At 33.5% G+C, this 24,806-nt stretch overlaps 1 protein-coding gene across 1 annotated transcript in view; it reads right to left on the bottom strand.

The window, feature by feature from the left end:
- The window catches only part of LOC149779902 (uncharacterized), a 156,650-nt gene that overhangs the window by 67,562 nt on the left and 64,282 nt on the right, over positions 1–24,806 (bottom strand). Inside the window, exons 10-12 of the mRNA XM_089936592.1 lie at positions 23,383–23,510; positions 15,713–15,890; positions 7,864–8,184 (exon numbers count right to left, since the gene is read on the bottom strand). Of these exons, the coding sequence (XP_089792718.1) occupies positions 7,864–8,184; positions 15,713–15,890; positions 23,383–23,510 (627 nt within the window). The remainder of the gene's footprint in view (positions 1–7,863; positions 8,185–15,712; positions 15,891–23,382; positions 23,511–24,806) is intronic.

Below are 24,806 nucleotides of genomic sequence, written 5' to 3'. Positions count from 1 at the left end.
GCTAAATTTCATTTGTAATGAGATAGCACTTTGCAAACTCCAACACTGATAATGGCACAAATTTAGCAACAGTTCGTTTGTAAATTTAGCTGATACAGCAATTTTCCAACATAAAATCTACTGCAGCAACATTCTGTAAATTCTAAATCAGCATGGTATACATCAGGGGTCAGCAACCTATTTTACATAGCATGCCACTTTTTTTCTGGATTAATTACAATATTAATGACCATGTGCCACCAACAAGTAACACAGATAAAATCAAGATTTTTGGCAGCCCTTTGTGTGCCACACAAAACCTCTTGATGTGCTACCTTGTAGAAGAATTCAAAACCCAATTCAGAGCATAGCCGCAAAAGGATTTTAGTGTGCTTGTTAAAGTGCAACTACAAAAGGCACTTGTACTGACTTTCTGGATCTAAATGTTATGAAAAATTATGATAATACTATTTCTGCAAATGTTCATGTCAAAGAAACTAATATGTGGAATATTCTTCTTGTCATCCCAGGTCATATAAAAACAGTACACATTAGAGCTGGGCCAAAAGATACTCATATAACATTTCATGTCAAATACAAAATTCTTTGAATGAATTAAAAACATATCTATAAGAAGAAGTTATCCTATACATGTACCTGATTCTATATCGAACAAATCCCATATTCTTACTCCAAATAAGGCCTTAAACACTTAAACACAGCAAAATGAGGCTTTAAACACACCAAAATATAAGAAAGAACAGTTTCAAATATTTATTAATTGAAAGGTCTATATTTGGTAATGATGGATTATACTGTATTATGAAAGGAATTTTTCTTTTTGTAGAAAGGGCTCTAGCTTTCAGAGTTAGTAGCTATATTGGAATTACTGTGAATTTATTTAAAGACATTTTGGATTATATTATTGTGATAAATAAAGACTATTAGCACATCAGCACAATAGAGTGAACTTCATTCGGAATACCACTAGAACCCATTTGGATTACTTGAGACTTCTGGACATGTGACACAACTATTAGGACTATAATAACTTATTTTTCATTTTTCACTTTGCATTTTAGGGAAATAAATTATATTTTGCTGGTTTTCACTCCTTTCTTTTACTTAGTTTAAGATTATAGAATCATAACACATTCTATTTACACTTCCTCACTTACCTGTACAGAGTTCTATATAGGCAATGCATCACAATGGCTGTTATGTCTTCTAGGAATAATGTATTTATTTTGCATGCAATTAACAATTATTTTCTAAATAAATCTGAAAACAAATAATGGGTGTCGGGCATCCAGAATTAAACGAATCTATATTCATCTAATACTTATTATTCTAGCTTACTGGTTAAAATGCAAAGCATAATAGTGCACTCAATTTTGAATTAACAAGTGATGAGCAATCCCACCAATGACAACTTTGTGGGCTTTGCTGGGCTTGAGGGCAGTGTAACTTAATAATGATTTTTAAATTTACAAACTAAGATATAATCTTAGAGCTAGTGGCAGATACACACTACAGGACATGAAAATGTATCTTTTGACTCGCTGATCTGCATAAGCTAATGACAGGTCGAACAGGAAAGTCTGATATGCAAATATTTGCTACAATGTATTAATATAAACAAAAGATGGGGGGGGGATTAAATTAATGCAAACTGAATATTCAGTATATACTGTATTACTTATTCAATCAAATAAATTCTTCATTTACCATAAAAAATTTAACATTTTTCAAATCACTCGATCAAGCCTTCCTTGAATGACTCGTTTTGAATCTCAGTAGCTGCTGTACAGTAGTTAACAAAAACTTCTAAAAGTTCTCAACATCAAATGAAAAATATCAAATACCAACATGAAACACAACACATCTGCATTTGAAAGTGTGTTCAGTGAAACAGGACAACAACTGATAAAGTTAGTTTATACAGAGTCAGTTATCATAGTTTGCATCCTTTCTCACAAGATGTTTGAGGTCCTGCAGTGCATCAGTCCTTCTATTTTGCCCACTACCTGTAAATCCATACTTAAACAACCTCATGATCATTCATGTACAACATGCAGTAAGCCAACACTGTTGATGCTTAGTTTTAGCTATAGCTGAGAATAGATAAACATTTGTCTGACACCAACTAAAGCTAGACTGGTGATGCTAAGTTTGCAAAGTTACAGTAACCTTTTACTGCACCAGTCTCTCTCTCACTACTGATTGACTTCCACTTGCATAAGTGGACTTTAATGATTTTTTCCAGATAATTTAATGATAAAAAAGCACAATTTATTAAAAAGGAACAAGTAAGAAAGAAAGCTATTAAAGGTCCAACACTATAATAAGGTATATGTATACTCTGCTTCATATCGTTCCACTTCTTCAAAGCCTCTGAAAATGGGAAATGGTCTATGTGACCCCCAACCCCATAAATTTTGAAACATCTTTCAAGCTTGAACTCCCAATGTCTGAGTTATGCATTTTTCTGCTGGTCAAAATTCAGACTCTGTGCACCTGTCCAGCAAATAACAAACATTTTGGAAAATACAGTTTTTCACAAGTTTGTTTCAACTAGTAAGAAATTAAGTTTTTGGATCTGAACAGAATCTAGCAGAAAAATTCATGAAATTATGATGTTTTGCTCACAGTTTCTATGGAATTAATATTATGGATACAGCATGATCAACTGGTGAACACATGCAGGCTAGTTTGTCCTAATACCATGTTACAACTTAGAAACAAATCGAAGGGACTCATGCACTAATGGTGAAAGAATTTCCAGGAATTCAAGATAAGATATGACAATTTCTTCCATTTAACTTGTAGTGTTGAAATAATCTCTGATATTGTTCAGTGTGTGTGTGTGATCTGGATTTTTAATGTAGCTTTAACAATTTTTCAATCATATTGCTAAGATGTCTGCAGTGTGGCAGTTTATAGTCATGTCTAGCACTGCATGATGTCAAACCCAGTCACATTATCCTGACACCAGGCCGACCAGTCCTAACACTAACCTCTTAATGCTGAGTGCCAAGTGAGGCAGCTGTTAGTACAATTTTTGTAAGTCTTTGGTATGACTCGGCTGGGGATCGAACCCACGACCTCCCGCATCCGAGGTGGATGCTCTAACCACTAGGCTATTGGAGTGGTCCATATTGTTCAGTAATGACAAGATTTTTAAATTAGCTGCCACAGTGGACATACTGGATGTCAGATCAGCACCATTTTCAATTCAGCTAGGTATCATACAAACTCTATTACTGAAAACCCCATATTAATATAACCATCCATTTCAAATAATATTTTCAAGATGGACACAACAGCAATCAAATTTAGGATCATGTTGCATCATTTTTACATAGAACCAACAAAACTATATAATAATTCTAGAAAACCACACTTCAAAATGACAAGATTTTCAGGACAAATATGGTATCAAAATCATGTTTATTGGACATCAGGTAAACATAATTTTAATTAAGAACCAGCAAGACAGTACAAAAAAAATCTCCTGGTGGAAACCCCATGTTAATATGAATTTTGGTTTTGGAGGAGTAACAACAAGATTTTCAAGATGGCTGACATGGATGGCCATATTGGATATCAGATGCACACCATTTCCATTTAGGACCAACTAGTCTTCTCATCTAAGCAAAATGTCAATATGACTAGACAATTAGGTGATATAGTGAAAATATAATTTTCCATAATAGAGGTCAGGTTAACACAATCATTATTTATGACTAACTAGACACCATAAGAAGTCTTTCAATGAAAACCCTATACTGGCATGATCATTCATTCAGAAGTATTGATAATGATTTTCAAAAATGGCCACTGTGGTGGTCATTTAGGATGTCTGAGTGGCACCGTTTCATTTTGGACTGACAAGATATCATAAGACGTCTTTTAGTAAAAATCCCATGTGTCTATCACCATCCAAGCAGGAAAAAAAATGACTTGATTCTCAAGATGGTAGCAGTGATAGCCATATTGGATGTAGCAATAACAAAATTTTAAAGATGACTGCTGTCACAGACATATTGGATGTCCAAGTGGCATCAATTTCATTTAGGACTAACTTTACCATGGGATGAATGTCTGCAAAGTTCGTTTGCAATCCTCCAAGAAGTTCTGGAGGAGTATTGATAACAAACTGGTTCCAATTATCAGACAGACGACAGGCAAATGACTATCCCATTAGCTATTCCTGTCTATGACCAGAAGAGCTAAACATAAACAAAAGGAAGTCTATCATAATTGTCCAAAATCTCAATTGAACATAAAAAATTCCATAACCGCATGAAATCAAATATGTTCTTATGCTGGGAAAGATAGCCTCTGTATCCATTGGTTCGCATGACTTCAGCAGTTCTTGCAAATGCTCATATGCCACAATAATAGGTATGATGTGGTTAACAGAACATCATATTATACTTTAATTACACTTAAGTTGCCAATTTTCTTGTACATTCTTATGCTTGTACCAATGTTCAGTTTCACTGCAAGAAACAAGAAAAAACCCAAACAACAAAAATTAAACATGTATTAATTGCATCAAGTTGATAACTGTCAATTAAGTCCATAGTTCTGCACCCCCACCCACAACCCATATAGCTAAAAGGATACAAATGCAGTATTTACATCAGTTAACTGATCTGGCTGGGTGTGGCATGATATAGCGCATAGCCCAAAGGCAAACGTGAAACCCAATCATTATGTCACAGCATGTTTTCACTCCACTGCTTTGTCAAATTTGGTACAATTTTAAGTAATTTTTGTAGAATAGGTTTTTAAAGATTTTTTTTTATTAATAGCAGCATTATTTTACTGGTGATGGAAATGTTTGATGTCAGATTCACAATATCTAATAAATACTTTAAATCCCCTCATCCCAAAATGATAACAAATTTGGTCAATGTCTCTTGAGCAGTTTTTTTAGGAATGGTACAGAGGTTTTTCAGCTTTTAGTGAAAATGATAACATTCATTCTTCATCAGCACCATTTTGTATTCATTTGAATAGATTTAATGTCAGAAATCTTTCTGTTAAATTTGGTTAAATTCTGTTCAGTGGATTATAAGGATAATGTTTAAATGTCTATTTTTTTTACTTATAGCACATTTATTTCATCACAAATCAGGATCACTGATTTCTATTTTTGCTATCAGCACTCATTTTTGATGCCTGAGAAGTGTTACGTGTTTAGACTCAAATAAACAGTAACACAAGAATGAGTGAAAAAACAAGCTTTAAAAATTTTAACAAATTGATTTCACTGGAAAAAATACTGTAAAAATGAAAATAAATAAAAACTTACAGTTTAAAGAATCAAATGCAAAAATAATCTAAGAATAATCCACAAATAAAATTTTAGAAGTCCTAATAATGAAATGTTCTAATGATTTTAAGTTCGAATCAAATGCAAAAATAATGATTTTAAGTTCGAGTCCCGAAGAAGAATCCAAGATGGAAGGCGATAACGTATGCTGTATCCTGTTCAATGTTGTTGTCTACAATTCCTTGAAGAAACACAAGAAATAATCCTCCGGTTTTGGAAATCCAAATAATTTTTTTTAAGAAATGTCTTTGTTCAAGAATTCTGTATAAGCACTCAAAAATATTTCCAGAGAAACGAATTAATCTTTTAGAATCCAAATAATCTGAATAAACATTAAAATGTTATTCCCAAAATGACACAACAAAAGAAACACCTTTACGTCTCAGTGTTTGGAAGCCCAACTGAGATTATTTCTCAAAACAATGGTTTAAACCTTGAATTTTACACAAAACAAATGCCCGGATAAGGGTCACATGATCATGTTTACATATAAAAAATCATGTAGCCCTTGTATGTCCTTGATAAAAACCAATCATTTTACTCAAAGAATAAACTTGTTTACTTCACTAAAAACTATTTACAAGTTGAGGGTCATGTAACAACACAGCCTCAATCTCAACCTTATTATTCCCATGATAAAAATAAATTAAAAATAACTTGTTCACATGGCTCTTACTAATTTTGAATTAAGGTCGGTAACCAGGTCAGCCTTACGTTTACAAAAATGAACAGTCACAGTCAAACTGTTTTCTGGAAAAAGTACGAGTTCCTACTAAACAGAACTACATTATTTTGACATATAATAAAATTAAAAAAAAAAAAAGATTTTAAAATAAACAAACAATTAAATCAGACATAAATTAAATCAAATAAACATAACAGAAGTATTATTTAACAAAATTTTAAATACCTTCTTGCCAGGATGCTTTCTGTTGAACTGGTAAAAAATTTCTCAGTCTTTATTTTTGTTGCTTAAAGGTTTTTCTATTTTTAGTAACCTTTGTCATATTAGATTAGCATCCACCAAACAAATCAGAAAGATCTTGAATACAAAATATTCCCTGTAAAATTACATTTAAATTGGCCAAGCACTTTAGAGAAGATGTGATGTGATGTGATTTTTATTTTTAACGTAGCTTTAACAATTTTTTAGTCATATCGCTATGATGTCTGCAATGTGGCAGTTTATAGTGATGACTAGCACTGGGGCATCATGCCGCAGACATGTAGCATGATGTCCCACCCAGTCACATTATCCTGACACCAGGCCGACCAGTCCTAACACTAACCTCTTAATGCTGAGCGCCAAGCGAGGCAGCTGTTAGTACCATTTTTGTAAGTCTTTGGTATGACTCGGCCGGGGATCGAACCCACGACCTCCCGCATCCGAGGCAGACGCTCTAACGACTAGGTCACCGGAGCGGTCTTTAGAGAAGAACAAGTGTGAAAGGACTACACATAATAATATACAAAATGAGTGATGCACCAAACCAATAGTCTGGTGAGCTAAAAGTGTATGAACAATATAGATTACCAAGGCATACTGCATGCTATTCAGTTTTCTTCTGCACACTAATGTACTGTCATAACTTTCATGTACCCTGAATACACTTCGTAAACCATATTACAGCATGTATTTGCCATTAATGTCAAAACAGCAGGTGCACCCCTACATACATCCTTATTATCTGTGTCTGCATGCTATTAGTCACATTTGGTAAGATAAACTGCACTCTATAGCAAAGTTTATTTTCAATTTCCTGCAAAAATCACCTTTAAAAAAGCATTCTATTAATTTTCATGCTATTTTACTATCACTATGTGTACACGTACTTTATTTCACTGACATTAAAAAATCCACTGAAGAATTTGTATGCAACATGCAAGCTTTATCAGCATTAAATATAAAAGTTACTGCCATACAACCACAATTTAGTTGTTCTGAACTATGGCAATACATTATTACTTATGATCCTAAAATTAAAGTTTCATGGCTTTTATTAATGAATGTGAAAACTTTTACAAATTCAATGTTCAAATATGTTACTAGGTGCATATTGATATTAAATTTCTGTACAATGCACTATGTGTGCATCATAACTGTTTGTTCATGTTCTGTATTTCTCTATCACTGAACATTTTGGAAAAGACAGAAGATGGACCATGACAGGGTGTGGGTTCAAGTGTGGACATGATCCTGAACAGCCATGTGGATGCCAATGAAGCATCTTCATATGTGGCTGCCAATGAAACATCAATGGCTATTATACATCATATATATATATATATATATATATATATATATATATATATATATATATATATATGCTTTAATCTGCATTATTTAATGAAGCAGTCACTTGCAATGGGAAGCAAATGAACATTCTGAAGGAATGAGGATCCACAAAGCATCCTAAAACCTGCCTTAACACTTGCATTCGTACTGCAGAAAAATTGATTCCCTTGTAATTGGGTATAGGTGCATAACAGACTACAAAGTTCAGATTTAAAACTATTACTAAGTCTAGATATTAACATACCTGTGGTTTTTGAAACATCTGTCCCTTTGATGATCTTAATCATCATGTCAACTGCTTTTTCTTGGTCAGTCTCTCTCAGTGCTTTAAGGAGAACAAAAAATGCATCAGGGAGTTTTTCCTCTACTCGCTGCAGGATCTCCTCTGTCATTTCTCTCCTTGTCTTTTCATACATGGCTTGGCATTCATCATCAGATAAAATGCCCTCTTTAATGAAGAAAGAGAAAATACTTTTTGGATAAACCTCCTGTAGTAGTTCTGTCTTTACAGATTTCCAAGCTTTCCTGATGTCTTCATGTGCAAAACTATACCCAGTTGCTGTTCCTGAAAAACAACCATGATGCATTTAGGACGAACAAACAGTATGATACAGATATGCAGTTTTTTATATTTATTTTATTTTTATACTTTAATAAGATACAAGTCAGTTGTATAATGGTTAACAGCTACATTTCTGATGACCGATAAATAGCACTACAAAATGTGTCCACAGAATATGAATGCACCACCAACACTGTTTTGTGTGAGACTATGCCATGAATGGATGGTTTGGTGTTTTTTCCGGTACACCAACACATGAAGGTGAAGGTCATATAATGCCAAGGCAATTGCAGTTAACTGCCTTGCCTATGGACACATCATGGCAGCCTGACCCTTCATATAGAGCTTAAACCAGGTCACTGAAATATACAATTTATGTGACAGTGACCAATGTTTGGTCAGATGGTGTTGTACTCACTACATACCAAAATGCAGTTAGTTGTCCAAACTAATCTAAATATACAAAACTTAATTAAAGTCACTCAAGCATGAAATGTGGGCCACAATGACCTAGTTTTAGTACACTGATATGCACTCACCATAACACAACAACCTCCAATTTACATGACTCAGAGACTGACAAATTGCTAAAAAAAACAGATATCAATAAAAAAAACGAAGTCACCAAAGCATGATATTTTTTGTTACACCGACAGACTTTGTTAAGATGGACTTGTGCTACCAAAATGCATCTACCTACCAAGTAGTATGACAATGGGACCAACAATACCCAATAAAAATGACCTCAATGTGCAATATAATTTAAGTTATTGAAGAATGAAATTTTGGTCAAAGTGAACTACTTTTAGTTGAAATCTGTAGTAATGGTCAAAGTAAATCAACATACAAAGTTCCACATCTCTATGATTTCTCAACAGATGGATAGGCATGAAAGAGTAACACGTTTGTGGTGCAGCATAAAAAATAAAGGGAAATAAATGAAATGGACTTCAAGCTTACAGTCAGTCAACTACAACTTCAATAAAGAAGAAAAAGTATACCATGATGGAAATGATGCATTACTTGTGTGGGGCCTTTTTCTGAACCTTGCAAAGTATCTATAAGTTACAATTTGACTGAGAATATAAAAAGTAGGACAGAAACTGGAGCAAACTTTTACAACCTATTTCTGGGGAGAAAATTGCATGTATCATGCATACAAATTTCTATCCAACTTGCATAAGGACAAATTCATCGGATTATATGTCATGATGCAAACAAGCTGCCACTTAAATGAAATGGCAACTAAAACAATTGACAGCTGTCTCCATGATGGCAAAAATAAATGTCAGATAAACAGCATTCGGACTGAACAAAAAATGTCTGAGAATTTTTTGTAATAGTTTCCAAACACTATAGAATGAATTTTGTTACCCACTACTGCCATTTATAGTTAACAGACAGGAACAGATACATATCTGAAGCAAACTAAATCATGACTCCTTACCTTGCAACCTTATCACAAAGGAATAGAGAAGGGATGAGCATCTGTAGGAGAAAGGAAAAAATGTGTAAGTGTCCTTTCACCATATATTACTGGACACTCTAAGAGATTACAAAAATAATCTTCTGACAGCATGGAGTTAATGTGATCCACAAATGCTAGAACACCATCTGTTCAATCTCGGTACATCCCAAAGACAACACTGTCTTGAATAAGAAGCGCTTGGTCATCTATAAACTCCATTGTGATAATTGTGAAAAAGTCTACATTGGGGAGACTGCTAGGAGCCTTGAAACAAGAGTTAAAGAACACTCATACCCTAACAGTAAAACCCTGACATTTGGTGAACACTGCAAAGAATCAGGACATCCTGTTTCTTGGGATAACATCAGAGTACTTGGTAAGAGAATAGGGAAGCTATTGAAACCATGGTGGGGAGCCAGTGTTGAACCATGATACCAGATTAGAAATTCTGACTTTGTATAGAATGATTTTGTCACATCATCAACTTTTAGTTGATCATGTGACTCCACTCCAGATGTCATTCCTCTGATGAAGGCTTGGTGATAAGGCAGAAGACTAAGGAGTCGTCATTTAGTTTGCAACAGAAAGGTATCTATTCCTGTTCATTAATTTCAAATAGTTTTTAGACATGTAAAGGTTAATCAATATGCATGGACATCAGCATAATTATACTGTAAAAATATAATTTCATGGATATTACCATATTTACAGGCCTATAAATCAATGTGGAGTATAAGTCAAATCAGCAAATTTTCCATCCTACATCCATATATAAGTCAATGCAGAGTATAAGACAAAGCCAGATCAACACCTTGGATTGTCTTTTTCACTTTGTTCCAAGTAGCATCGTGAATTTTTTCCTATCTGTAACTTGGTAACCTTTCTAGTCAGGATTATTAAATGTAACTAAAAGAACCCAATTTACTTCACATGAAGTATTATAAATGTGTTATATACTTTTAGCTACATATAATGACACTGACCTAAAAAAAATTACTGAGTTACTGATAGGATAAAACTTATGATTCTGTGTGGAATTAAATTATAATAACTTCCAGTTTCATAAATATTATAAGTATCACTGTATGCTATTTCAGATTACCAGCAATAGGGAAATTGCATCATTAATGCTAAAATGGTTTTTTTCCACAGTTTTTTGGGGAAGAGAGATACAACGAGAGGGATGCATATATAGTCTATCACATTGTTCTTCTTGTATCTTGCGATCAAAATAAAGTATGGTTCAATATATGAGAGAAAGAGATAGAGAGATTTCAGCTCTCTGTTTGGGGTGGTGGTCTTTTTTTATATACCTTATTGCCCCCATTTAGCTGAAGCTTTTGTCAAAGATACAAAACATTAATAAATGAAACAGTAAATGTAAACTATGAAAATACATACCATACTCCTATAGGATTTAAATATTCACAATAGTTTTATCCATATAGACTCCATTTAGGTTAAATCCCAAGAATGACCATTTTGCATTCTGTCTAATTTTCTTTGCAAGTATAACGACCTCTCCATTCCCATCAAATAGGATTTTCTTTTAAAAAAGGAAGTACTCTTCCTGTACTTAGATGGCAAATGTTGTTTTTTATCTCTGCTTATGCTGGATGTTACTTTAAATTGCTGTCAGTTCCATCAGCAAGCTCAAAAGATGTCACTGGCTAAAACATTTGCACAAGTAACCACCTGGCATTTCCTTTCATTATATGGTATGGTATTCATAATACCCATGGGTAGCCTCATTTCCATACTTCTCCAATCCACTTTAAAAAAGTGGGCCTGTCTATCTTCATTCCCTCTCAAATCAATGTGTGCACCATGTGTGACTGTTGACATTTGCACAAGTAACCACCTGGCATTTCCTTTCATTATATGGTATGGTATTCATAGTACCCATGGGTAGCCTCATTTCCATATTTCTCCAATCCACTTTAAAAAAGTGGGCCTGTCTATCTTCATTCCCTCTCAAATCAATGTGTGCACCATGTGTGACTATTGTTATTCAGTTACTCACTAATGGAATTTGTCAAATGTATCACATCACTACTTTTGGAGCTCTCCAAAGTTGTACTTATGAGCGACTTCAGTGACTGAATTAAGGGGTGGTACCTCTTATTCTAAACTGAATATCTGAACATGGTTTAAGCCTAACATCATGATTATTTCAATGAAAGGTTTATGTCAGATATTTTTTTAAACAAATTATTTCCTTCCTTAAATACTTCAATTAAATTGGCAGAATGGTAAAATTTATGATAAATGCGACTTTAAGAGCTTAATGAATCTTCTGCAAACAGCTAAATTTTTCTTGAGTCTCCTTACTCATTTTGAGGCATTTTTCAATGGAAAAATCATATAATGAACACAATCCCAAAACACATTTTCTCCTCCTAAATACTTTATTTTTAAACCCACTGTAATCAATGATGACATACTTCACCTCTAAAAAGCTTTTAGTAATCTCCAGCAACCATTGTAAACAATAAATATCATGCAAACAGTACATTTAGTATATAATGATCTTGATAACGAAAAGTTAGGACCATTTCTGACCAATGTTTCTTTTTGTAAAGTATATATCTTTACACTTTTTGAACCTTTTTTCATTTGCCACTATATAATCAGCACTGTAACAAAATGACATCATACCAAATACATACTGTGATATGCTATAAAAGACACAAGTAGGGGATTACATTCTTCCAATATATAGCACTTTTTGTGACATAAAATGACATGCATTTCAGTTTACATGGGATTCCCTGAACTTTTATATATAAGCATTTCTGAATTCTTCCTTCTTTCTTTCCATGAATGGGTTTGGGTGCAAGGAAGTGTAGTTGTAGATGATTATCATATTTAAGTGAATTTATTATTTTGTTTTGTTCCTTCATTTAATAAGAATGAGAGGATATAAACATTTCTGTATTTTCCTTTTTTCACCTACATAGGTACATCTTGACTGCCTATTTTCGTAATCATTTTAGAAAGATTTAGTGAAAAATTATGCTATGATTCTTCAGTTTTGGCAAATGCTTTTAAATTTTACTGACTATGATCAAAGTGCCCAAACTCATTCTCTAAATAAGCACCCGCCGATGACAAGACTGGAGTCCAAAAATGTTTACGATGACCGGACAAGATGGAGAATTTCAAAACTTAATTTGGTGAATCATATGATAAGGATAACAATGGATTCTGTGGTCTTGTACCAAATGATATTAAACAGTGTCATTTTAAGAATCACATAAGTGTGGACTTTACTCTCATTGTTTAGAGGTGTGGAATATACATCATGGAATATCATAAGTCTGATCATTCTGGGTTACTTTTCTGAAGTAGTGTGAGACATATAATAGTATTCATGAATAAAGTAGTTATGTAAATTGCAGTTTTCTTCTTTCAGGCATAGTAATCCTGCCTACTGATTTCACCTTTGATCCCAAAATCAACAGGCTTCTTTCTAAAACACTGTGCAAGTCAAACAAACTATGCTGAAAATACATTGACATCAAATTTTGTGCAGAACCATTTTTCTTATTGACTTTTTAACTCCAAAATAATATGGTTCCTTTGTATCCAAGCCATATACAACGGTTGGCTCAAGTGTTTGATGTAGTACTAATATTACTGTGCTGAAGCCATCTGGGCTCAGAAAACCATTCTTCTTCCTGTTCTGACCAAATAAAAGTTGGTTGTGCTGGGAAAACTTCACTACTTATTTAGCCCAGGGCTAAAGATATGCATATTTTTAACCTATGAATAAATCTGTGTGCATTTTCTACCCTTAACATGGGCACAAGTTCAGCATTGCTTAACATCTAGGATGCATTAATTACTAATTACTATTTCCTATTCTACCTACTTGTTGTCAGTCCAGACCATGTTGCATATGATTCTGACTCCATGGGGTTTTATTGCACATGTACACAAGTAAACCTCAGAGGGTCAGGTGTAACATCTCAACTTAAAAACCTTGTTAGGGCCCAAGGTGGCTGAGTGATCTAATGCACTCACTTTTACAGATCAATGACATCCCACCTCGGCCTATGTGGGTTCAAGTCTCCAACTCAGCCAATGTGGGTATGTGAGAAAGCTTGCCAGTAGCCTCGTGTGGGTCACTGGTTCTTCCTCTACCAGATATACTGGCTGCCATGTATAACCTATCATGTGCTGAAAAATGGCATTAGACCCAAACAACAACAAAAGATCTTGTCTCAAATTATATATTTATCTAAAGGTCATGTACTAGAAAGGTTTAAACTTGTTATCTTCACTTCAAACAAAAATATATAAATGGTTTGGGCCCATTTTTGTGCCAAGTTTGCATCAAGTGATTGTGATTCTTAGGTAAAAGTACAAGGAGTGTATTGAGTAAGTGTATTAAGTGATGACAGGAACAAGTATCTGTTGCAACTAAATTGTCACTGGAACAAGTCCATAAAAAATGTTAGTCCTGAACCAAATTTTTATTTTACTGGTCAATGATCTTAACCCCTGACCTTCTAAACTGGACATCAGTTGGGTTTTACACACCCAAAGTGCAAGCTATCCAGAATGTTTGGTCCAGGTAGGTGATATAAAATTAATGTTATTGTGTGGAAGAAAATTTTTCTTTTTCTCAGTCAGTGATCTGAACTTTTCACATTCTGACCCTCAAAGTAATGGGATTCTTCCTTGCCTCAACTGCAATCTATCAAATATATTTGTTAACTGCAGCTGATTTAGAACTTTTGTTATTGTGCAGAAACCATTTTTCTTCTTTCAGTCATGGTGACCTTATTTTAAACCTTTTTACCTTGAAATATATAGAGTTCCTCCTTATTCCAAGTGTGAACCATCCACAAAGTTGGAAAGTGTTGATGGTGGACCACTAGAGTTATTGATCTCAAATGAAACATGATGATGAACAGAATCATCATAATATACAATGCTCTGCTTTATGGTAGGTAGATAAAAAATTTAACCAAAACCATAAGACATTTTTTAAACTGTGAATATAACCCTAGGATAAAATGGGTGATCAAGCATATCACAGAATAAACTGTCATAGCTTTTTTATTATTAAGTATAATGAGAAATTTTTACGGGATTTGGGAAATATATGCACATGAAAAACATTACACAGAACCATAAGACTATTTTTGCTTTTGTCAGAAAACTGATGATGTGTCTTGCTCTAACTAATGTGGGCTTAACAAAACTAATTGTATTGTATGTGTGATTCACCCACATATGGTAACTATTACAATCACTATCCATTTGTCTAACTATCTAACATGAAATTAATAATAAACTTTAAAAAAATTTTACTAGGCATTATCATATCCCAGGACTCTCTGGAGGTTGTTATTTTTAGAAAATGGCAGGAATTCTAAATTTCTTTGAGTTGAAAATCCTGGACTCCTTCCAGAAATTCTATTTACAGCTCCGTTTCAGGGTGAATCAGAAAACATTGCACAAACATGTAAAACCTTCATGCCAGAATACTTTTGAGAACTTATATCAATTACCACAAGATAGTTTCTGAGAAGTTGGGTGTTTATTTAGGTATTTAAATTTTCAGTAAAGTGTTTCATAAAAATGTCATGCCATGATGCTTTCTGTCAAGTTTGGCAAAATTCTGTAGCACTGTTTATGGGGGGGGTGGGGATCCAACAGAAAAAGTAAATTAAAGGTTTTTAATTTTTGGCAATGGCAGGAATATTTTATCATAAATCAGCATCATTTGTACAAAACCATAATCCTTCTTTCTACTCAAATTTTCTTGAGACACTGTTGAAAACAAGTCATTCAAATGTTTGTAAATTTTAGGAACGATTGCCAAATTTGATGGCAAATTGACATAATCTCTGTACAGACCTGAAAGTCATATAATCCTGAATTTTGTCTGTCAGGTTTGGTAGAAACTGGTTTACTATTTTGTTTGGAAACATTTAAAATAGCAAATGCTAACAGTCACATGATGGACCATGTGCATAATGGATAAAGGATAACTAATGCAGAACCATGCCCATAAGCTTAGCTGAGTTAATCACCAACCTGTGAACTGACCTTCATGTTTTTCTTTCATTTCTATAGCAACTACTGCCTCCTCTTCTTCCAGCATGTCTTTTAAAGGTGTTTGTTGAGACTCGACAAGACATTCTTTAAATGTTTCATAGGTATCCTGATCGCTTTCCTGAACCCATTTTATGAGCTTTATAGTCATGGCAGATTCTTTTCCTTGCTCCTACAGAATTATTATAAATCATTTCTTCAATAAGTTCAAAAAAGAGGAATACTTTAAAATTCATATTTAAATAAACAAAACTGGTTCAGATTTCACCAAAACTATGGTTGAAATATGTCACACTTAAAATACACCAATAAAAGGTCCTATGTCTAGACTTTATTTGAATCATGATGAGTGAAACTGCAGGACCAAGGATTGCTACACAAATGTAAACTTATCATGGAAACATTTTTATTTTCTTGGAAAATTTATTAACATATACAAGTGGATAATGCCTACAATACCCTATTATCCTCACACAAGAGCAGCTGAAAACTTTCCAGTGGCTATTGTATGGACAGACAATGAACACAAAAATGTACAAGGATGCTGGATTAAACATGTTAAAACTTTCTATACACTTGAGTGATGATGTCCGCAAATAAATACAGTGGAACCCCTCTATAATGCGATAATTGGGGTCCAAAAAATTGGATTGCAATAATATTGGGGTCGCGTTAATGCAGGGTTTTACAGTATTTTACTTTTCTAAGAGAACAACTCATTGACACATATACCGTGTATTCACGTCTAATGTACATGATGAATAGGGTATCAACACCATTTACTATCATGCCGTCATGGCATGCAGTTCATCATAATGCATGTAATTCCATTGAAAAAATGCACACTGATTTAAAATATTCAATAATTTTTTTCCCAGATCACTGTGTCTGAATTCAATGTCTAATATACAGCATAAACAGAGTATCAACACCGTTTACTTGCCGTCTGATATTGTGCCATTGGGGCTTGCAATTAATCCATAATATCTGTAATTCCATTGCAAAAATTGCATACATATTTAAACTATTTAATAATTTTGTCACACATCATTATGTGTCTGAATTCAATGGGAAAAATTAACAGCAAAATTAGGTTAAGAAAGACCAAGCAAGTGTACGGTTCATTACGTTCCAGGGTCCATGAACGGTGTCTGTGCAAATTTCATACAGCTAAAATTTTCTCACATGTGTTTCTGTGTACATTTAGCCATTGCAGATTTCCAATACTTAACACTTGTATGCCTATTCATCTGAACGAACACATCAAGAATAATTAACAATCAACACATGCTTTCAGCGTGCATATAACTTTTACTTCAGATTTTGTGAATATCGAAAGAAACATGTGAAAACTACTATATTAATCATTGCGCAAAGTGCAGAGAACAACTTGCATTTGTGAATTTGCTTTTCCATTATGGTAAAATATTTTTAGAAAAAAATTAGGAAATTAATAACAAGTTCATAAATAAACACCATACCCATGTAAAACCAGAGATCTAAGGGCAGTAGGCCTGCAATGGTCACGAGTCACTTTTATAAAAAATTTAAAGCTGAATGCATATACAATTTCATACCCTTTCAATTTTCCAGTTAATAAAGTGGACATTATTTACTGGTCAACTGATTGCATCTAATAACACCGCCAAGCCCAGCAAACATGTCCGCAGCTTGTTTTTTGATGTTTATTAAACTGTGAGAATCTTTTATCAGCCACCGCATAGTCTGCTGCTTGGTTGTGTATACAGAATTAATTGAAGACAATCACAAAGATGACTTACTGGCTTTACTCATGGATCAGTAATAAGTAACATTTCCAATAATGTTTATTTTGGCATAACACTTCAAGAACCTGGTGATATTGTTAAATTTCAGAAGCTATGCCATGATCATATTATATTAAATATCATGCATGAACTCTTCCCCAAAATGATAATAAACGTTTTACACACTATTTTTCATACTTAAAAAAATATTTTTTCCCGGTATGAGAAAAATACACATACATGTATTTAACATTTCAGGAACCATGCCACAATCATGTTAAATTCGAATTCATATGCGATCTCTTCCCCATAATGATAATAAATTTTGTATACACTATTTCATAGGGGCCCCAAATGGCCGAGTGGTCTAAAGCGCTCTCCGTTACGGATCACTGCTATCTCACCTGTCTGCATGGGTTCGAGTCTCGGATTCGGCTAATGTGGGTATGTGAGAAAGCTTGCCAGTAGCTTCTCATGGGTCGGTGGTTCTTTCTGGGGTTTTCCCGGGTTCTTCCTCCACCATTAATACTGGCCGCCATGTATAGCCTATCGCGTGCTGAAAAATGGCATTAAACCCTATAACAACAACAACAACAACAACTATTTCATGTACTTTGAACAAAAAATATTTTTTCATGTGCAAATGAATATACGAAATTTCGGGAGCCATAACACGACCGCGTTATATTTGAAATCACGTTATAGTGGGGCGCATTATAACAGGGTTGTACTGTAATGCTTTTTGCATTCTTCACAAATATTATTAGGCAAATCTGAAGTGACTTGGTGGGTGGGGGCAAAGCACAATCATTTTAGGTCGATACATGATAAGTTCCTGGAAATCCTCAACTTTGCTACAAACATTCTTATTGCAAAGAAAACAACCCTTTACATGACCAAAACTCTGGTGGGCCAGAAACATCTTATACTGACAATATAACCAAATGCAATATTTAGGAAAGCAATATGGATTGGAATTATTTTCTTGCCACAATTAAATCCAATTCTACTAACAACTAAGAAAGTATTAATGAAATGCAGTAACCACAAACAGCTAAAGATTTCATTTGAGTTATTCCCTTTAATCAGAATGTCTAATCCATCTGCTAAGCCAAAATTTGGTTATGCTTTCATAATTGACAGCGCTGTATAGCAGTTATGGTATACTACATTGTGCTATACATATAAGTCTTCTTTATGGTTCACAAGTAAGAATTGCTATCAATGAGTGAAGTAGTAAATTCAATATGCACACAATAGATAAAATATTCTCCAGTCTTTTGCAAATGGACTATGTCTTGTTACCAGATTTTCAGTTATATACTATATAAAAAAAAGTTTGTCAAATTTCAATTTATAAGTTTCAATGAAAATATAATTTAAATATACCTTTACAAACATACAGATCCCTTCTGAAGTCAGGTCTCTGGATGCAGATTTTGTAAAATATATAATTTAATAACACGCTTTTTCTAATGAAGTTGTTCGTTATTCTGCTTAAATGACATTTATTTTCAAAACGTCCGACATATGAAAGATTGTTCCAACTAGTTTCAACAACCATCATGTGTATTACATCACTGCTTTTTGTTTTCTTAATGAGTCTGGTTTCCATAGTGGTGTTTAATAGTATCCTGCAAAATTGGAAGTCCCCAGAGCAGGGAACTAAACTAACAGTTGATACACCACCAAACAAGATTCCTTTTTAACAAAAACATGCAATATTTATTTCGTGAGACAACTGTCTATGTCGAAACTCAATTTTTGTATTGTTCAATTAGTACAATATTGATGTCATGATTTCACTGGCAGTAATAATGAAACTTATCATCCTTGAGGATATCTCTAAGTGCCAGTTCAAGAATTCTCTGAATCTCGCTTGCCCACAATGGTCCATATCAGTGAAATCAAGCTCTTTATTTTACAAAGTATTAGATTCGCTTGGATGCCTTGTTATCTTTGATCACAGTTATGAAAGAGTCGATTAATTTAAGGTAGTTTATGTTACATACACAATAACATTTATAAGTGTTCGACTGATCAAATGAAGTGAGTTCACCCGACTTACAACTGGAGCAGCTAGATTTTAAGCTTGTAGCATTTTCGTGCCTTTTAATTTTTCTTTTATTCCACCTCCTTTATTTGATTCAAAAGACATAATTAACGTGATAATATAAATTAGGCCAGTATTTAATTCAGTGCAACAATACAACAAATACTTCCGCAAGTCAGTTATCAAAACACAGTTGGCACTTAATTAGGTTCTCAGAGAAACGCTCGCAGACATAGCTGTTACAGTAGATTGACACATTTTACGTTTAATTACAAGAGAGAGAGAATATATTGCGAATATGATGATTACACTTAAAAGGAACTAAAAGATAGAACTAGAACATAAATTTCAATTAATAAAAAAATTATTTAATTTGTATTTATTTATTAAAGTACTGCCTCCACTCGGTGTAAGTGACATTTTCATTGATCAAAATTTTCTTACATATCATTAATTGTGGTGTATTAGGAATGTCGTTTGGAAAGAAAAAGTAAAAAATTGTATGACCTATTTTTAAATCTGATGTTTCATAGCGTTGATTAAAATTTCCAGGTCCTATCTACTGTTTTCAATGATAAAATGAGTGATACATCAAAGTTTCCATTACCAATTTTGATTGCGATTTTCTTCAAGTTCAACAGATAGGGATCAATTTTTGGGGTATTTTCTGGTTTAAAAAATGGGATCCACGCCTGACCCCATGTTATAAGCAGGTATGCGAGTTATCAGGGCACGAGTTATCGAGGGAGTGGTGTACCACATTCAACAGGGTTACTTACATAAGCAAGCTCAGTATCATAATTATTAGGCACTCATAACTATAAACACTTCAATGCAACAAAACAAATATAAGTACAGTACCTTGCATTTAACTCCACTGTTCATGGATAAAACAAAGTGACTAATAACTCTGACAAGGGCATTCTTCCTACTTCCAACACACAGATTCAAAAACCTGTTATTTACACAATGACCTCCCTGCTCTGAGTTCAGGCACACTCTGGAGTAGCTGTAAACAGTCCAATGATATCCATGTCCAATCACTGCATTGTAATGTATAAAGCATTAAAATATAAAACCCAATAGCTGAAGTTTACAGGCCAGACTGAGAACAACTCCCAAGTCCCAATGGATCAAATAACCTCTTATTACAAGGATTATATGCCAATAAAATACCATTATCATCAAGTAGTTATCAGCTTAATTTAAACAAAATTGCTGTAGTTACTTTCCTAATTACAATCCTACAATCTAATCTAGGGCAGACTTAACACTCAGTTAAGGAAGTATGTTCAATCACACAAATTTATGTACTCGAACCATTCTGACATGGGTTCTGACTGGAACAACAAGATTCACTTGGTGTTTATCACACACATTCAGACAAGGATTCTGACTGAGAGTCCACTTGGTAGTAGTGACCATTGTCTCCAACTGACAAAAAGACGAATCATGTCAGAAGTCAAATGATTACCTTGACACCCTTATCTACTTAATGAAAGATTTCAATAATGAAATTATATTTCACTTATTACTGCTAACTTCATATTAGATGGTGTCATAAACTGAAATCATTAGACTGACATCAAATCAATTTTACTTTTTAAAGCCACATTTGTGTTACATTCTTCTCAAATTACAATGACAGAAAAAGAATTTAGATGACAATATCTCTCAGCCACTTTGTCTATTAATAGATATATGGCCCAACTCAATTTCAGAATTTAAATTATATTGAATTCTAAAGGATAAAATGGAATCAAATGAAAGATCATGACAGATCCATCAAATTTAAAACGTGATAAGGGTAAACCAAGGTTTAGACTGATCCAATTTTTAAATAAACAAAACAAGAATAAAAAGAAATAAAACAATAATTAATCAATTTGCATATTTGTTGTTGAAGCATTACCCCATGATGTTTCACTAGCAGTAAAGCAAAATATTATCAAAATGGAATAACCAATTAAATTCTTTGAAATGAAAAAGGATTGCTGCTTGAAAACACAGAAATACAGAGTTTACAAAGTATTCATATGCAAATTAATCAGGTATTAATAAAGAATTAAAATATATAGTATACTGGTACATACAAACTGCGCATCATCAACATAAATAACCTCACTCAGAAAAATAAAAATAAAAAACCCTCAACAATACAATGAATTGTCATACAAAGGGTTGGATGGGGGACTTGAAACATTGAACCAAAAGGATGATCATTTAATTTAATACACAAGTACTCAAATATATTAAGGCTTCACTGTGCTCTCTGCATCACACTGTTAACAGGGGTAGCTTAACATCTTAAGTTAGATTTTCAGTATTACACAACATCATACATCTTTAGTCTCATTTTCAGTACCTTCAAGAATGGTACATCATTAGTCTCATTTTCAGTACATCCTAGCATCATACATCTTCAGACTTTTTTAAAACTAAAAATGTATTACTAAATATATTTAAAAAGCATGCCAATTCAAGAAATTAATGTATCCCACTTTTCACAGGATATAGGTGAGTGTAGTTTTATAGAAGTAGTGGCTAGGTGATGATGATGAGAAAGTCAATGAGCAATACTGACAATCCAACTCAGCTACCTCTGTATGACTATTTTTCTACCTGTACTTTTTGGGTAAGCTATGAAAATATAAGCCTGTAATATTTTTCATAAAGGAACCATCCTTTTCATCAGCTTGTATCATAATGGTGACAAACAATAAACACAAATCCAAGTAGGTGAAAGACATCTGAAGGAGTCTGTTTACTTTCTCCACAATGTGATTGGTAGAGAGTAAATTTTTCTTCCCTGTCTTTCAGCATTGCCCCAAAACATCGGAGCAGAACCAATGGTGTTATTTTGAAGACATGGAACTAAATGGATCCAATAATTGGGGAGTTTAATTCTGCTGAAGAAGAACCCCATGCACTAACAATCACACTCTGCTGAGACCTCATTAATATCAAGCTGTATATAAAACTTTCAATAATTAAGGGAGTTAATGTGCATAAATTAAAGTAGATGACTCCTGCAATCATGAGAGTAGGTGAAAACATTTTATTTACTTGCACTTTACATTCGATTCAGAGTAAGAACTCTTAACAATAGTAATGTAAGGTGTTTTTTTGAAAGAATGCTTGGAAACTTTGGGGAATTAATTTTGTTATGATCTGTTATGACTTATGCATCTTGTATCATGTAATTAGTGCAGTTTAACGTGATTTGGATTTTTAACATAGCTTTAACAATTTTTACAGCTGCAGTGTGGCACTATACAGTGATGTCTAGATACTGGGGCATTGAAATTCACACCTACAACCCCGACTAATTAAGAATCTCGACATCTGAGACTTAACCAGTCGCAAAAGCACATGTAGCACTTTAATCTTTTATCATTCATTCATTCATCTAGAAGAAATAATGCTGATGCAAAGAATCATGTCACTGCATTTACTTTATGCAGCAACTTGAAAGACTATATTATACAGCTGTTTTTCAGGCAGGAAAAGAAAGGATAAACCTGTAAACGATTCAGTTTTTCTTGACTGTATATTTTGCATAGTTTATAATAAATATAATTTTAGTTCCAGTTTCTCGGACACTCTAATAGTGTAGTCTTGAAACCTTATGTGGTACAACTTGTCACAGGCAAAAAGAGGTCACAGTGACCTCTTCTTATGCTCAAGTGATTACATGAAATGTGTGCATTAGTGGACTGTACAAGGATCATCAACAGAAATACATGGACACACATTCAAATATGGCCATTTTACTTAAATTTTATGTGCCCTTCTTGTTATACTCAGTTAATTAACCAACTGCACAATTCAATGCTAATTCTTACCAAGTAGTCATGAAATGTCACAAGATTAATAACGTCTTTCTGGATCAAATAATGAGAGATGGCCCAAAAGTCAAGATCCCTCAGCAGTGCTGGCAGACATCGATTCAGAACAGTCCTGTGCAGTTTTCCTGAAAGATACAGAACTCAAAACAAGTGAATGATATTTCACATTGCTACTCATCTATTTACCTATGGCCAATGGGTGGGCTACAGCTGCATCATGTTCAATTATGGCAGTCAACTTGTCTAAAATGTACCCAAAACCTAGACAAAAATAAGGAAATATAAAGTAACTATGAGCCTTAAAATCTTATACAATAAATCTTATACAATACTATTTTTGATTTAGTTTGAATTCTAACCTTAGCTTTCATTTGCTTCATGTAATAGGTCAATAAAATTGTCATATCTTGTCATGTATTAAAATGTTTTATGTCACTAAGGCTTGCAGTATATTCTGATGACATCAATGTCTGCAAGGTTTATAGTATTTCTAACATTGAAAAGACAAACCGTTTTGGATTATAAATCAAAATTTTTTTATTACAACAAATGTTTCGTTCTAAACTAAAATGTTTAACCTCAGTCTAATAATATTCATTTTTTTATTTATAAAAAAAGCTTTCTATAACCACATTGAGACTAGAATTACACAGGAAATGGTTTCTAAGCCCTCTATGAACTTATGTCTGACTCACTGCTGACACTCAGGTTATTCAAGGACTTTTACCAGGGTTTTGCTTTCTTTTCATATTAGTATCTCCCATTTGAAATTTTAAATGAGGATTGTTAAACTTGTATTCTGATGAAGGAAATTAAAAGCGGACACTAAAGATTTGAAAATGAGTTGTTATTCTCATTAAGTGCATCAAGTGCATATATGCTGACCAACATAAGCTACCTACACACACTTCTGCATGTATAAAACTCATATATGTGACAGAACCAGCATATCAAACCAACAGATTTACAAATTTTGATCAGTAGATTGACTTCTAAATGAGTAGATTTTGTATCGGCATACCTTTTATGTTCTTCAAGAATGAAAACAAGTGCAATTTTGGACATGATATGTATTCTCTTCATAGTATAATAAAACAGCAAGCTTTGAAGATCAACTGGATTTTGATTCTGATGTTATGCTAATTAATATGAGTCAATATATTGTCACTGAATGAAAAAGAAAGAGTCATTTATCTCATAATTCATTGCAAAGATATTGTAATAGCATCTAGTAGCATTTATAGTTTCCTTCACAAGATTACTGTCTGGTGACCACTGGTGACATTCACTGTGATTATTAGCTTTACACTTAACAGGCTCTCTATAGTTCTCAGGTTCAGATTTTCCACTAAATCCCTTTGTATACTACAAAGAATGGATAATGCTCTCACTGTATTAGCATTAGAATGTCATAATGACAG

This window comes from Sinohyriopsis cumingii, chromosome 16, assembly GCF_028554795.1.
Source record: "Sinohyriopsis cumingii isolate HCF-2022 chromosome 16, ASM2855479v2, whole genome shotgun sequence".
Taxonomy (NCBI): Eukaryota; Metazoa; Mollusca; class Bivalvia; order Unionida; family Unionidae; genus Sinohyriopsis; species Sinohyriopsis cumingii.
The sequence above is the reverse complement of the archived record's forward strand: the minus strand, read 5'-3'. Positions and strand labels throughout refer to the sequence as shown.